Genomic DNA, 14,865 nt, shown 5'->3' with positions numbered 1-14,865 from the left:
TGGTGGTGTGCACCAGAGGAGTCGTAAGTAAATGACATCCCAATAAACGCCATTGAAGTGGGTAGGCTCGTGACCAGCTTGGCGTCACGGTATATTTACTTACGCAGAATCTTTCATTTGAACTACACCTACAGACCGACCGTATCACTCCAAGGCAGTGATAGTGCAAGCTCTAGCATAGCAACATCGATATCACGACAGGCACCATGGCCACCCCTCGCTTCAACTCTGCATCCCCAGCACCCTCTCCCTTGCCTTCTCTTGCAAAGATGGCGTTTTGCATGCGTGCTGCACTTCTGCTTGGGCACTTTGGTCTGGGTCCGCGGATAGGCGATCGGGTCTTTGGCGTGTACGAGCCTAGGGTATTGGGTAGTATTTGACGCGTTTGGAATTGCAGTACGATCTGCCCTATGCCGGATATATGCGTGCCCGTCTACCAACACTTCCTACGCCAATGACATCGTACTCTAAACTTCGATATCCGCTTGGCCTGGTTATACTCACCCTCTGCTCGCTCTTCGCAACTTCTGTTGTGTTCGAGCAACATGACGTGTTAGTTAGAGGTGTGTATTTTCCGGTGCCGTTATTTTCTTTCGTCTGCCATCCCATTTCATTCGTTCCTATTCTGCTCAATGTTCATTTTTTTTATTCGTTCTTCTCGGAATTGGGTGCGCGAATGATCTTCGTTCTGAGTTTGTCTGAACACTGATTTCATCCGCTTTCTGACGCGCACCCCCATTCCCATCATCCTTTCCATCTTCCACCACCCCATTCAACAACTAACACCAACACTCCCATAACGAACACACACCCCCCCGTACCCTCTCCCTTATTTCACCGATCCACCTTCAACTATAAACCTCGACGCACACTAACCCTCCCTACAGCGCACGCCACACCCCTTCGATCTCTCGCTAGCAACCCTCCAAGTCATTATCACCACACACGTCGCATCTACAGCGTCTATCGTCCTAGGCGGCGTGAGTGGCATAGGCAACGGTGGTGTGAGTGATATAGGCGTAAAGTGAGCGGTATGAGGTATAGGTGCTGGCACGAAAAGCACAAACGGACTAGAAGCAGAAATGGAAGCCTTCTGGCGCGTCGTTCGCAAGATCGAGAGACACGAACACGTCACGAGTCTTCCTGCTCTGCATGTGTGGCAGGTATGTTCGCCCGAACAAACACAAACACAAACACAAACACAATCGTCGTTCTCCTTTGGACAGGGGGCTGCGGGCTCGATCTGCACTTTCTCCTTCTCTTTCTAATTCTTTGTTCTCGTTTTTCGGCGCTGCGAGAGGGATGGATTCCTTCAAATTCAACGCGGCAAAGGGGATGGACGCATCCAAATCGCCCCAGCTGATAATAACGCTCTCACCACATGTTCCGCCTTCGTTACGCGATGAGGAGGTGTTGAAGTTCGCGCGGTGGGCGTGTGAGCGGGTTAGGGGGAGCGTTTGTGGGCGATGGAATGAGGGCGCTTGGGCTTGGGTATGGGGTGGAGGTGGAGGTGCTGGATGTACTTAGGGGGTAGGTATGATGATGTCGACAGCGTGATTAGAATGGAAATCTGTTTTATACACTGTACAGGGGTTGATTGCTACGATAAACATTTTCCACTTATTCACTCGTGTTTGATTGACGTCCCGACTTAGAGCTATTGCTCAGCCTATATATTCCTGTGTTGTATGATAACACTGGAGGCAGTTCATTGTGGCAGGTTCGCACTCGCAATGTGCTAGCCCATTCTGGACTTCATACACGCTGGAACAACAAGGTGGTAGTGCCGGAAATTTTGGCACGGATCGAGGGGCGACAGTACTCGAACACAACAATACTAGGATCTAGATTCTGAAAGAAATCACCATAATGTGGTACGCGTACAAGATATACATACATACACTAGATGACCCGTTAGAGGAAAAGAAGAACCCTACGTCACAATGCACAAAGTAGCTAACTTCGTGACTGAAACGCGAAACGTTTGACAATCTGACAAGCCATTACAACCCTGCCTAATTTTGACAAACCTCCGCCTTGCTAATTGCAAATGCACACCTCACAGTCTCTGGAACAGGCTGTTCCTCCATATAGCTACCAGTCACATTCGTCGAATTTTGCGGGTCCTGCATCAGAACCACCCGGACTGGTTTGGACTCGTTGTACGCTCCCCACACCGGAGACTTGTCCAGCTTGTAAGTATTCGGCTTGCTGCTGCGCACGAAGGAAAGCCAGTAAGCAATGATTTCGGAAGCGAATGCGCGTTCGGCTAGCGTCTGTGGTTGGAATGTGAAAGTGCCGTTGGGACTAAAATATCGTCTCTATCAACCTATGTGGCTTTTTAGGATGGTCTGCGTGTCGTACCCAGTTTTAGTGCCATTAAACATCATCCAGATCTCATCAGCATGTTCGACTGGGATGATGTTGGACTCGATGCGTGGTTTAGGCGTGTTGTACCGATAAGTCCAAGTCAAGTCATCCGAATATCGCGAGGATGGGACACCCATGGCCTGGGGCTGAGGCGTACGAATCCAACGTGGGTATTGTCAGCATGATTCAAGGGTCTACACCGTAGTGAGAGGCTGAAACTTACATTACATCTCGCAGAAAGTTCGCCTGTGATCACCTGATACTGTTGACTCGGCGAATCAAAGTCGTCCAGTGGGTATAGCCACAAGAACTGCTGGATGTCTGTGTCTGTCAACAATGGGAAATATACCTTAAGTGCCACAGAGATGTTAGGGAACATCTCGGGAATAAGACTTTCGTCGGATGTTGCACTATCCACGTTGACATCAGCGAGAGCGCGGCACCGAAACGACTAGGGTGCAAATATACCCAACTAAAAGCGGAACATGAGCGAAGTCACCGCACTGGAACTTTGACGTAGGGTGTCCAGTAATCAGCACGTCGTCCACAACAGGACCAAATGAACGGTATTCCCTGCCACCACGTCAGCTGCGGAGATCCCTCGCATGGAGCGGGCAGAACTCACAAGGACAATTCCTGGAATGCAGCATCCTGCGCTGCTGCAAGCATACTGACATTTGCCATACGGATACATGACATTTTCATTAGCGCATCAGGCAGATCGCACCCTGCTTCTCTTGCGTAGAAATCGAAGAGGGGCTGTTAATGGGCGTTAGATGGGGAACTAATCCAAGTAGTCCGGCTGTGCGCTCAACATACCTGCTGTTGCTCAGGGGTGGGAAGGGGTGATCTGACGACGCTCTGTGCAATAGCACGAGAAAAAAAGCGGTGGGCTCTCCTTGACAGTCATGTGTAGTTCCACAGAGATGGCACCGGCGCTGTGCCCGGCGATGGTGACCTCGTTCGGGTTGCCACCGAATTTGCTGATGTATGACTGAACCCATCTGAGCGCCTGTCTCTGGTCCTTGAGCCCCGCATTATAGCCAAATTGGTCGGCGAACTCAGGAGGGGGTGGCAGGAAGCCGAAAGAAGCAAGACGGTAATAAACCGACACGATAATGACATTTGGGCTTTGTTCGATCCAATGATCAAATGGCCAGGTGGGCGGGTTTCCAAAAACAAAAGCTGTCACAACAAAATGAGTAAATAGGTACTGCTGTTCTTCAGAACACGACATTACCTCCGCCATGGATAAAGAACATCACAGGCACTACAATAATGAGAAATTAGAAACACAGATAAACCTAGGACAGGACATCCAAAACATACAGTTGTCGCCTTCTGTGGCGCCGAAGGGTGTGTAGATGTTAACATTTAAGCAGTCCTCTGATCCTGCTCCACCTTCTTTCCCAGCTAGGCCACGGAGTCAAAGAAAATCCAAGGACAGCAATCGCACGTACGAAGTGATCCTTGAATACAAAAGTTAGGGTGGTCGGTCGCGTTGACTACCTCCCCGTTGGCCTCTTCAGTCACACGTGTTGTATTTAGAGGGACAGTTGGACGGAAGCGCAGGTCGCCTACAGGGGGCTCGGCATACGGTATCCCAAAGTATACCACCGTGTTTGGGTATGCCTCGTCCAGCTTGCCTTGGTATGTCACATATCCCAAGTCGACCGTGGTTCCCGAGTTAACCGCGTTTGGGTACCGCTGGTTGCCTTGGTATGTCGCATATCCCAAGTCACCCGTGGGGACAAGTGGGATCTGTTCAAGTACACCACTGAAATCCTTGAATAAGGCGAGGTTCAGCAATCCGAAAATTGCGCCGAGCATTGTTGAGTATATAGGTGTCCGCCTTTGCAAGCGTAGTTTTTTAAATCAAACACCCCGGGGTAAAAGTCGAACTGATAAAGTACCACCTGCATGACACACTCTTTATAGTGTCAGTCGAACTGTAGCGAAGCGAAGTGGAAATTACAGTTCGAATTCAGATTTGGACGGCAATGAACTTCAGTTTAACCGGGGTCAGCAGACACACCTGTGCAGCCGGTGAACAAGGTACCGCCTGCATGACACACTCTTTATAGTGCCAGTCGAACTGGAGCGAAGCGAAGTGGAAATTACAGTTCGAATTCAGATTTGGACGGCAATGAACTTCAGTTTGACCGGGGTCAGCAGACACACCTGTGTAGCCGGTGAACAAGGTACTACTTCAGGGTACATACTTCCTGTTAGCCTTCGTCCGGGGGATCAGGTGTCACGGGTGGCGGCTCTGAGCAGAATAGTCGTAATCGTTTCCCCGCGATTTGTGGCGGAGACTAACCTGAGTTAAAATTTCTGGAATTCTGAAAGGGATGGGCTCGAGTCGGAGTCTAAGATTCTAATCTCAACATGACATCCTTCATATGTAGCACTGAACAGGGACGACGGGCTCAACTAAATACCTAACATTATGAAACATGAACCACATTCCGTATGTGAGAGCGGTTCCCTTCTTCCAGAAGATGTTGTAACAATGTTTCAATAATATCTTCAAGGCTCATGAGGGCAAGTACGAATACCTTCGATCAGGAATCGATCTGGGATGTCAAATTCAATCATGGTGCGCAATGCCATCACCTTCCATTCCCATTCAACGGCATCCGGAAAGCAGTTTTTTTTATCGTTATGACAGACGTGGCAGTACTGACACGCAAACGGGCTTCTCGGTGCCCTCGCTGCAGAATTCGGATCCGTGCGGTTCAAGGTTGCTCTATAGGGTGAAGTACATATGCTCAGGCGAGGCATGTCAAACATTCCATTGTTTACGTGGAGAAGTAGTTGGACATGTAAGATTCCCTACCATATCTGAAACAGTTGTTGAAGCACCTCAGTGCCTGTCGGATAATGACCGTCCCCCATGATGTACACAACCTTGAAGCAATTTGTAGAGAAGCCCACGTCCCACACCATCTTTACTCATCCACTGTCAGTCAATGCGCAGATTTCCCGAACGAGTATCTCAGAGCTAATAGGAGGGCTTTCAGGTTGAGTTTCTGTGTTGTGGGAAACCGGCCTGAAAGGCCCTCATCCTCCTGCTATCCTCCCCATGTAGTTGTAGCACACAATGATGTTGTGCCTCCTTGTCCTCCTTCCAGGATGCTCGCGATGTCCTTGGGGGTGTGGTGAGTGCGAGAGGGCGGAGTGGTAGGCTTAGGTTGGGCAGGCAAGAGTACTGGATGACACGGAGGCTGCAAATGGTTGTGCTGTTATGGGTGCGAGTACAAGAGGTCCTCTGGCGCTACAAGATCACAGCGTAGCCACGAACCAAGACACAGGAATGCGCGGGTCGATAATGGAGACAAGCGGTTTTGAGTGAAATGTAGAAGGTGCCGGCCTTGCGAAAATACTTGTTCGACTGCAGTTGAGGTAGCTATGGTGGGCAGCGCATAAGCTGTTATGCCAGCGAGAGTGATGGCGCTCAACTTACCAGGTAATCAAGTGCCATCCGGTGCAGATTTGGATACGTCTTTTGGCGGTGCACCAACCACTGCAGTGGGTCTTTGGTATTCTCCACTGGTTGCCGCGGCCCGCAGGTAGTCATCGAGCTCATCTACTACTAGAGACCAAAATATAACACCGCGAAATAGCCTCGGAGATAGGGGGCTACCCGTGAACATACCCGTATGCCGTGCGGACGGGTACGGTGTGGCCACGGGTAGCAAATCTCTACACCGTACCCGTACCCGTGACCCCTATACTCGCGGTGTGTTATACCCGCGCTATACCCTAGATCGAATGAAGACAGTCGTTCCTTCTCTGGAATTCGAGAGCGGATAAGTAAGTTGAAGTACTCATCTGACAGTACTAGCGACAAATGCTATTAGTGTCAGTGCCAAAGGGCGCTGAGACTAAGAACTTACATGTGTTTTCGTCTGTCCGTTTATATATACATTTTGGGCTTCGTCCACCTTGGGGAGAACAATGTAATTGTAAATGTGTTGGAGATCTCGGGATCAAGGCGCGAAGTCAACTCAATCATGACAACACAAGTAGGATCTAGAAATGACTATAATCCAGTGAGTACGTCTACAATATATACACTAGATAATACAGAGATGACCAACACGACGTTAGAGGAACTCGACGAGAACTCCGATTATGTGATCAATGAGCAAGCGCGTACAAGCAGCCAACTTTCTGGCCGAAACACGCGAAACGTTTGACAATTCGACGAGAGTCACTGCGACTCTGCCTAATTCTGACAAACCTCCGCCATGCTAATTGCAAATGCACACCTGGCAGTCTGCGGAGCAGGTTGTCCCTCCATGTAGCTACCACTCACGTCCACCGAGTTTTTCAGGTCCTGCATCAGAACCATCCGGACTGGGTCGGACTCATTGTAGTTCCCCCAAACTGGGGATTTGGGTAGCTTGTAAGTATTCGGATTGCCGGTGCGCACGAACGAAAGCCAATAAGCAATGAGTTCGGAAGCGAATGCTTTTTGGGCGTCCGTCTGTGGTGTAAATTCCGCAGTGCCGTTCGGACTAAAAATCCATATCTATCAGCCTGTGCCTATTAAGTGTGCACTGTGTCTTACCCAGTGTTGGTGCCATTAAACATCATCCACATCTCAGCAGCATGATGGACGAGGGTGAATCTCGGGTTAGGCGTGTTGTACCGATAAGTCCAAGTATCCGAATATCGCGAGGATGGGATGCCCATAGCCTGACCCTGACGCGTACAAATAAAATGTGGGTGTTGTTAGCATGACTCAAGGGACTGCACAGTGGTGTGAGGCTTAGACTCACAGAGCACAACACATTAGGTTCGCCTGTGGCCACCCTGAACCGATGACACTCAGAATGAAAGTCCTCGGGTGGGTATAGCGATAAGAACGCCTCAATGTCTGTGTCTGTCAATAACGGGAAAAATGACTTGAGTCCTACAGAGATATCCAAGTTCCCGGGAGTAAGAGTCTCGTCGGATGCTGAACTATCGATGTTGACATCAGCGGGACCGCGGGACCGAAATGACTCGAGATCAACATACCCAACTATAAGCGGAACATGAGCGAATTCACCGGACTGGAACTTTGTCGTAGGGTGCTCAGTAATCAGCACGCCGTCCAAGACGGGGCGGAATAAATTATATGGCCTGCCACAACATCAACTGCGGAAATGCTTCGCGTAGAGCGGTCAGAACTCACTTTCCCTGAATGATTGCTGCAATTGGCGCTGTATCCTGCGCCTGTGCAAGTGCACTAACATCTGCATCACGGAGGCATGTCATTTTATCTGCCACCGAACCCTCATTGCACTTTGCAAGCGATGCGTATATGTCGAAGAGGGGCTGTTAATGGGCATTAGATAGGGAGTGGATCTCGGCAGTCTGGCAGGGCGCTTAACATACCTGCTGTTGCTCAGGGGTGGGGAAGGGCAACCTGACCACGCTCTGTGCAATAGCACGAGAAAACAGCCCTTCGGTCCTGTTGGTAATCATGTGCAGTTCCGCGGAGATGGCACCGGCGCTGTGTCCGGCGATGGTGACCTTGTTTGGATCGCCACCGAATTTTCTGATGTAGGACTGGACCCATTTGAGTGCCTGGATCTGGTCCTTGAGCCCCGCATTAAAGTCGCCGTATGCGGGGTCAGTGAACTCAGGAGTGGCCAGGAAGCCGAAGGAACCAAAACGGTAATAAACAGACACGATAATCACATTCGGGCTTTGTTCGATCCAGTGATCAAATGGCCAGTTGGTCGGATTTCCCTCAACCCAACCTGTTGCAACGAGATTAATAAACGGGTACGGCCGTCCTTGAGAATATGACATTACCTCCGCCATGGATATTGAACAACACAGGCACTACATAGAACCATTGATATTAGAAAACGAAACAAGTTAGGACAGGAAATCTAAAACATACGGTTGTCACCTTCTTTGGCACCGAGGGGTGTGTAGATATTGACATTCAAGCAGTCCTCCGATCCCGCTCCTCCCACATTCCCAGCTGAGGCCACGAGGTCAGAAAAAATCCTAAGGACAGCAATCGCACATACAAAGTGATCCTTGGATGCAAAAGGCAGGGGGCTCGGTCGCGTCGACCACCTCCCCGTTGACCTCTTCAGTCACACGCTCTGTATTTAGAGGGACTGTGGCGCGAAAGCGCAGGTTGCCTACAGGGGGCTCGGCATACGGTATCCCAAAGTATACCACCGTGTTTGGGTATGTCTCATCCAGCTTGCCTCGGTATGTCACATATCCCAAGTCAACCGTGTTTGAGACCTTTGGGTACAGCTGGTTGCCTCCGTATATCTCATGTCCCAGGTCGACCGTGTGGCCAAGCAGTGTCTGTTTTAAAAAACCATTGAGATTATTGAATGAGCCAAGATTCAGCAACGTAAAAATCGCGCTGAGCATTCTTGAGTACAGGAGATCTGAGTGTCGTCCGCCCTTGTAAGTGTGGTTTTTTAAATCCCAGGGTAAAAGTCGATTGATAAAGTACAGGTTGCATCACACACTCTAATTTATAATGTTGCGCGACGCGCCAGGCGAACTGGATGGAGGCAAAGTCGAGTCAGTCGAAGACTCGAAGTTAATGTTGAACTTCCGAGTCTGGACTTGATCCGATTTGTGGCGGTTCTTCTAAAAATGGAACATGCCGGAACAACGCCGGAATTCAGTGCACTTCCATTACTTGACGTTTAACCGTACAGTAAACGAAGGGGCTTATCCTGGCAATCGTGACGCCCGTGTCGTTACACCATGCCTGCGGTGTTAGAAGTTGAATTCCACACAACTTACTTTCCTGTAGTCAAGTTGTACTGGACCGCCTATTCCTTCTGTAATGTGTAAGTTGTTCTCGAATCAGCATAATCGCCAGCAAGAACTCACCGACCCACTGATGGTGTTCCTCGAGCCTAGTGGGGATGATCGATGAACCCCCACGGGGGTTCTGAGCATAGTCTCCAAAGTGATGGTCGATCGCGGTGGTTTCCTGGATTGGTTCGGATAATCCGAAACGATTTGTGGCACTGACTTCATCCATGGAACCATAACTTAAAAGGCTGCTCGGGAGCGCGGGCATAATCAAATTTCCAGAACGGTGACGCCTCCTGTCGCTTAGTCGCATAAGCTGGATCCGATGACACTGTCGCCAAAAACCTGATCTTCATTTCTATAAGTTTTTTATGTAATGTAACCTTCCTTCGGTTAGGATGAGTCAGGTGTGTAATGCCATCATCTTCCATTCCCATTCAACAGCGTGCAGAATGCAATTTTTTTTTTGTATTGTCATGACAGGCGCGCAAATGGGCCCCGCCGTGCGCTCGCCGCAGAATTCGGATCCGTGCGATTTAAGCCTGATGCTATAGGGGTCTGTTCACAGGCGAGGGACGTCAAACCTTCCATCGTTTACGTGGAGAAGTAGTGCCCATGGAAGAATCAGATCTCATACCATGGATCATATCCGCAACACTAGTGCCTGCTGAACAATCACCGTCGTCCCTACGTACGCAATCTTGATTCTTGAAGCAATTTGTGGGGAAGTAGTAGATTACGTGCACAGGTTTTCCTGAAAGAGTCCCTCGAGTCTTGAGATAAAACACGGTAAGTGCTGCACATTTCTCTGCAGCAGGCTCGTCATACTCTGTTCACCGTCATTTGAGGTCGAAACACCAAGCCCTCTGTGAGGCAGGTGGCATTCATCAACAATAAATACTTCAAATACTACGATATCAGTACCAGTCCCATGATATGGGTAAGGTCGGGCATTCAGTCTGTGTCCTCCACGACTTTTGATTTACCTCGCCAGGAAGCACACTGCATAATGAACTTGACTCAGATTGAGCGTAATTGGATCCCGATGGCCCTCTCACAAAGCCAGTCCTGAGGGTCACGATATTCAGTGTCAGGTCGATGTGAAGTACAAATGATGTCATTTTCTGATAGGCTAATGCTTCTTCTTTCGTTGGTACCTTGGCGAGCACTTTCGCCCTAGAGGTAAGCACCTTAAGTCAACCTTGACTCGCACTTCCGAGCCGCCACGGGTGGATACAACATCTCTTGTATAATATTACATCAATGCATAACTATGCACTCTTAGCATACCACCTATTAGCTAGGTTGCGTTATCAATGAACACGATAATTGACATTTGGCAATACGAATCGGAGTACTAACAATCAGGCATGCTTAATGTTACAAAACATATCTGAAGTCCCTGTTCTGCCTATCCGTCAAATCCATGAATCCCTAATGCAGGTGGAATATCAATCTTGCACGCGATAAGCATCTATTTGGAGAACACACCTTGTCAACCTTGACTTCTACACGCCTTCCATCCTCTGATATTCGCTCTATAATGTACTCCTCTTCGGTATCACCAAAAGGCTCTGCGTCGCGGATTTGGTTCTCTCGGGCGAGAACGGCACGGATGACAAGGAGAAGTATCGGACAGACGATGTAGCATGCGCCAATGACAGCCCACGGGATGTGGTAACTGCACATGAATCATTGTTACTTCGAACCTTCCTTTCTAGAGTCAGTCGAAGTACTTACCGCGGCTTGTATTGTGCCTTCCACATGAAGGGACCAGCTACGTTGCCAATGCAGTAAGCCGAGAGCATGATGGTGTTCGTAACAATCTACAGGTTCACTTAAGGAGCATGCTCAATAATTGACGGAGTACATACCCTCTTCGTATGGCCAGCAGTCACGTTATTCAGCCACGACAACGACAGCACAAATACTGGCACAGTGGCACCCACTGCGGAGCGATGAGCACAGAACACATTACGGGCATCACACGCACTCAGGAACTGGCTGAAAAGAAGTCCAACCTAATATCGTGTGATATGTGATATTAAAGATAACCAGGTAGACTTGCGGAAGCAAGCCACATACCTGATCCGACCAAGGAAGTAGGCTAACCAGCAGGATGCCCGACCACCCCGGGATGAAGTACATGACCGTAACATATGCTCTGCAATTGGGCCGTCGTGTAGCAAGCCGAACACCACTGAATATCGCCAAGATCACAATCATACCAGGAACACACGACAAGAGAGTCGTCTGTAGATAGGTGAATCCGAACGAAGCGAGTATGAGTGATTGCTGGTTAGTCAATGAGTTAGGCACATTGACTAGAGCCGAGAAGAGGGCGAAGAGCCATGACTTGGGGTCAGTCAGGGCTTCAATCATCCTAGAGATGCGTATGTAAGGACGAATGAAAAAATATAACTGCGTCTAATACGTACTGCTCCCTCTTGAAGTGTTTGTTTTCTACACCTGTTTGGTTGTCCTGTGCTATTTGTCAGATAAGGGCTGATATCAGTTCCTTTGACAGACGCGCCTCGATGCGCTTCACGGCTTTGGCCCGCTCATCGGGAGTGAGAAACCAGGCGTTCGTAGGTGAATCGGGGAACAAGAACCTCCATCACGCGGGGATGTCTTAGTCAACTTACTAGGAACCGTGAATAAACTCACCAGAATAAGAGCGCAAGGATCAACGTCATTATACCGGTCATAATCATGAGCCTGTGATCTATCAGAAAGAATAGGGAGTGATAGAAATAAATGCCACCATTGCCATGGTTCAAACCCTCTGGTGTTAATATGTAAAGCACCAAAGCTGATGAAACCAGAAACGATTTGTGCTAGAGTTCGCTGGCTTAGTCGGCAACATCAAGCATCGCATTTCAGTAAACGCACCAGTGCCATTCATCAGGACTAGGTAATTTATTAGTTGACTTTGCGGATTGTTTAGGAACTGGAACTTACACCAATAACCAACCCGCCGTGTCTGCTCCGTCCGCGTGTAGAACATGGAGCTAACAATCAAGAATCCAGCAGTGATCGACCCTTCGCATACGCCTAGCAACAAGCGCACAACAACAAGCTCAATAAAGTTTTTGCATGCTGCATGACATGCAAGTACAACTGCCCAAACGAAGATATTGATACTGGCACAGGCTGTCATCGATCTTCACATCGATAATACCTGTGAAGCCTACCTCATCCACTTCCCGACCGGGAATCTCTGAAGGGCAAGGTTTTGGGGATACTCGAAGACAAGATAGCCGAGATAGAACACTGTGCCAAGCCTGAAAGATCCTCTCAGGCACATGCAACCCCGGTTAATACATATGTTTCACCAATTGTACCTGAAGACAGTTGACCGTCAGACTTTCGGATCTGAGAATAAGGACCTACTCATTCGCGGTCAGGTGCGTGGCTTGTCTGATAACAAATGTTAGTACTGGGGTTGAGTGAGTCCCGATACACAATCCTTACTGGATTCCAAGGATGGCCGCATAACTCAAGGTTGTCTTGTCCATGAATTGGATCCTATGTGCATGTAAGCGCTCATTTGTAGTGAATATAGTCAACCTACCAGTAAAGAACTGGGCAGTGATCATCAGATGCAATCTATTTAATCAATTGAGTACAGCGAACTTGAACTCACCACACATCAAAGGCATGATATGTCTATCGATCTTCCTCCTGAAACGAAGGCTTTCAAATCATGTTGATATGCATGCAATTTTCACAGCACACCTTATTCTCAAAGCCTCATCGGGATCAAGAGCTGAAGTTAACCCAGCAACGAGTTGAGCACCAGTGTCAACATCCTTAGCCGATAAGGAGACTCCTGCATGTTTCTCGTCCTTGAATGCAACACCGGAGGATTTCAAACTCATTTTGAGAGGATGCGATGAGGTGGTCGTACTTTGAAGGAAGAAGCTTCCAGTGCTTGCAACTTGCACAACAAGTTAATCCGCCTCTTTGAGATAAAAACTCCACAGGTACATTCTGGGACTGGTCCTGCGGTGATTCTAATCGAATTGCCCCATTAAAATTGTCTTAAAAAGATGTAGCGAGAGCAAATCTAAACATCCGAGGACCGAGGACACCCAGGAATTGGCAAGTCTGCCTGAGGTTTGCACAGACTTGGCGCGGACTTTGCGTCCAGGTCTATATAGATCGCGACCATACCTACAAGCCACCGCTAAGCATGAATTGCACGCGTCGTGCAAATAACAGCTGACCTTGCATACGCAGATCTGAGCTTCTTGGATATCTTTACGCCCTCGCGCCCTGGTAGGCCCGGAGTGCCGCACAATTGCCAAACTTTCTCCGACTGGTTGATGTTCAAATTTCCTCGAAGGCCGAGCTGGCATGTGCATGAACGTATCTCCGAATGTATCTGCTATCCGGATCAAGCCTTTTGCAGCTTTTATATCTCGGTGAAGGATATAATTCTGCGGTGAACGTAAGAAAAAATGAACACATAGTACAGAAGGTGAGGACAAACCCGAGCTCGATGAATACATTTCATGCCAAAAGCTGTTTCGTATACAATTGATAGGATCATGGTCCACACCTATATCATGTCGACAGAAAGGGCTGGAGAAGGGTGAGTTCTTGTCATTACCTCGGTGATCCATACATGACAAACAATATAATCATTAATTAGTCTAACGACGTACATATTCAAGATCTCGATGGTGCATGGGTGCTTTGGTGTCTTGAAATTTAATCTCGCGTCGGAAGTGTCGGACGGGCATGCACTCCTCCTTATGCAGAAGGGTAATTCCGAGAGCACTAGACGCTCGGTTGAGTGCTGAACTACTTTCTGAGCAAGGTCAGCGGTCGCGTTTAGTTCCACTTCCCTCCCGCACCACTTCTTAATCCTTTCCCCTCTCCACTCCTGCACCCTTCTACTGTCACACCCACATGACGGGACTCATCCGTGTTCGCAAAAGATGCCCAACTTTTGCAAACATTGAGCGAGGGTTCATGCTTGGGCAGCAGACGGCATGACATCACCCAGGTGCATCTCAGGTTCCACAATCGGAGGAAGGTCCTATAAAGTCCTCTTGTGAATATCAGGCAACTGCAACGGAAGGTAATGGATACACTCTGCAGCTTTCATGAGTTATAGAACTGAGAAAAAGAAACAGACCTTCAGTTCGCTGCGGCCAGCAGATTCGACACGGGGACGTACGCTTACGCTTACTGGACGTCATGTTGAAGGAAACACGAAAGCCACCAGCACCAAAAGACCTAACGGACGGACGCATGTTCATATTTTGACAAAACAACGTCAAGCAATCGATACAGTTGGTGGGGCAAGGGACGAGATGATGGCACGAGCACAAGGACGTAGATGTTCTTGAATGCAGCGGCGAGCAGAATCTTTTCGTCATGAGTACGTGGCACTTGCCGATTCTGATACAAATACTGTTCATGGCGACGCTATGCATCAATGTTCGGTAGATTTGACGTGAGGCGGCGCCGGGGAGGCAACTTGAACCTTTGACCGCCCGCAGGGCGGAAGTTTCCGATCAACCTAGACACTCACTGTACACGCCCTCAGCGCATACTTAATAAATTCCACACAAGAAAAAACCACCTATCTCTGCTTACTACATACGTAGATATACTCTACGCGTGTAGGTTGTTCTCGTTGTCTGGGGATCCCCATGGGGCTCGCAAAACGAGCCTGTCTCAACGGTC

General features: G+C 48.8%; 4 protein-coding genes across 4 annotated transcripts; 1 reads left to right on the top strand and 3 right to left on the bottom strand.

Moving 5' to 3' along the window:
* On the top strand, positions 1-1,527 carry EDB91DRAFT_1338887 (uncharacterized protein; the record flags this gene model as incomplete). Its single annotated transcript, XM_041325638.1, has 5 exons — positions 1-57; positions 108-563; positions 888-980; positions 1,045-1,163; positions 1,333-1,527. The coding sequence occupies exons 2-5, from the start codon at positions 422-424 to the stop codon at positions 1,525-1,527; spliced, it is 549 nt and encodes a 182-aa protein (XP_041172970.1). The 5' UTR covers positions 1-57; positions 108-421.
* Positions 1,528-2,015: 488 nt separating this feature from the next.
* Positions 2,016-4,200, bottom strand: EDB91DRAFT_1252756 (Alpha/Beta hydrolase protein; the record flags this gene model as incomplete). The annotated part of the gene is made up of 10 exons (XM_041323552.1): positions 2,016-2,307; positions 2,365-2,516; positions 2,594-2,780; positions 2,839-2,943; positions 2,996-3,129; positions 3,190-3,231; positions 3,293-3,555; positions 3,611-3,640; positions 3,700-3,783; positions 3,831-4,200. 10 exons carry the CDS (start codon positions 4,198-4,200, stop codon positions 2,016-2,018), a joined length of 1,659 nt encoding a protein of 552 aa, XP_041172969.1.
* A 2,134-nt stretch (positions 4,201-6,334) lies between these two features.
* Positions 6,335-8,953, bottom strand: EDB91DRAFT_790887 (Alpha/Beta hydrolase protein). The gene is made up of 10 exons (XM_041328414.1): positions 8,406-8,953; positions 8,273-8,356; positions 8,182-8,211; positions 7,759-8,126; positions 7,556-7,698; positions 7,430-7,503; positions 7,158-7,336; positions 6,947-7,080; positions 6,474-6,893; positions 6,335-6,415 (listed from the first exon to the last, which is right to left on the bottom strand). The coding sequence occupies exons 1-9, from the start codon at positions 8,764-8,766 to the stop codon at positions 6,602-6,604; spliced, it is 1,665 nt and encodes a 554-aa protein (XP_041172968.1). The 5' UTR covers positions 8,767-8,953; the 3' UTR covers positions 6,335-6,415; positions 6,474-6,601.
* A 1,501-nt stretch (positions 8,954-10,454) lies between these two features.
* On the bottom strand, positions 10,455-13,183 carry EDB91DRAFT_790671 (MFS general substrate transporter). The gene is made up of 18 exons (XM_041328413.1): positions 12,904-13,183; positions 12,812-12,849; positions 12,740-12,749; positions 12,640-12,693; positions 12,559-12,585; positions 12,501-12,509; positions 12,360-12,449; positions 12,127-12,308; positions 12,058-12,075; positions 11,930-12,002; positions 11,833-11,883; positions 11,699-11,777; positions 11,604-11,647; positions 11,251-11,548; positions 11,040-11,186; positions 10,906-10,991; positions 10,657-10,846; positions 10,455-10,599 (listed from the first exon to the last, which is right to left on the bottom strand). Exons 1-18 carry the CDS (start codon positions 13,044-13,046, stop codon positions 10,546-10,548), a joined length of 1,593 nt encoding a protein of 530 aa, XP_041172967.1. The 5' UTR covers positions 13,047-13,183; the 3' UTR covers positions 10,455-10,545.
* Positions 13,184-14,865: the final 1,682 nt, after the last annotated feature.

The sequence above is a fragment of the Suillus paluster genome (genome assembly GCF_016628075.1).
Source record: "Suillus paluster strain FC165 chromosome Unknown EDB91scaffold_72, whole genome shotgun sequence".
NCBI classification, from domain to species: domain Eukaryota; kingdom Fungi; phylum Basidiomycota; class Agaricomycetes; order Boletales; family Suillaceae; genus Suillus; species Suillus paluster.
The sequence above is the reverse complement of the archived record's forward strand: the minus strand, read 5'-3'. Positions and strand labels throughout refer to the sequence as shown.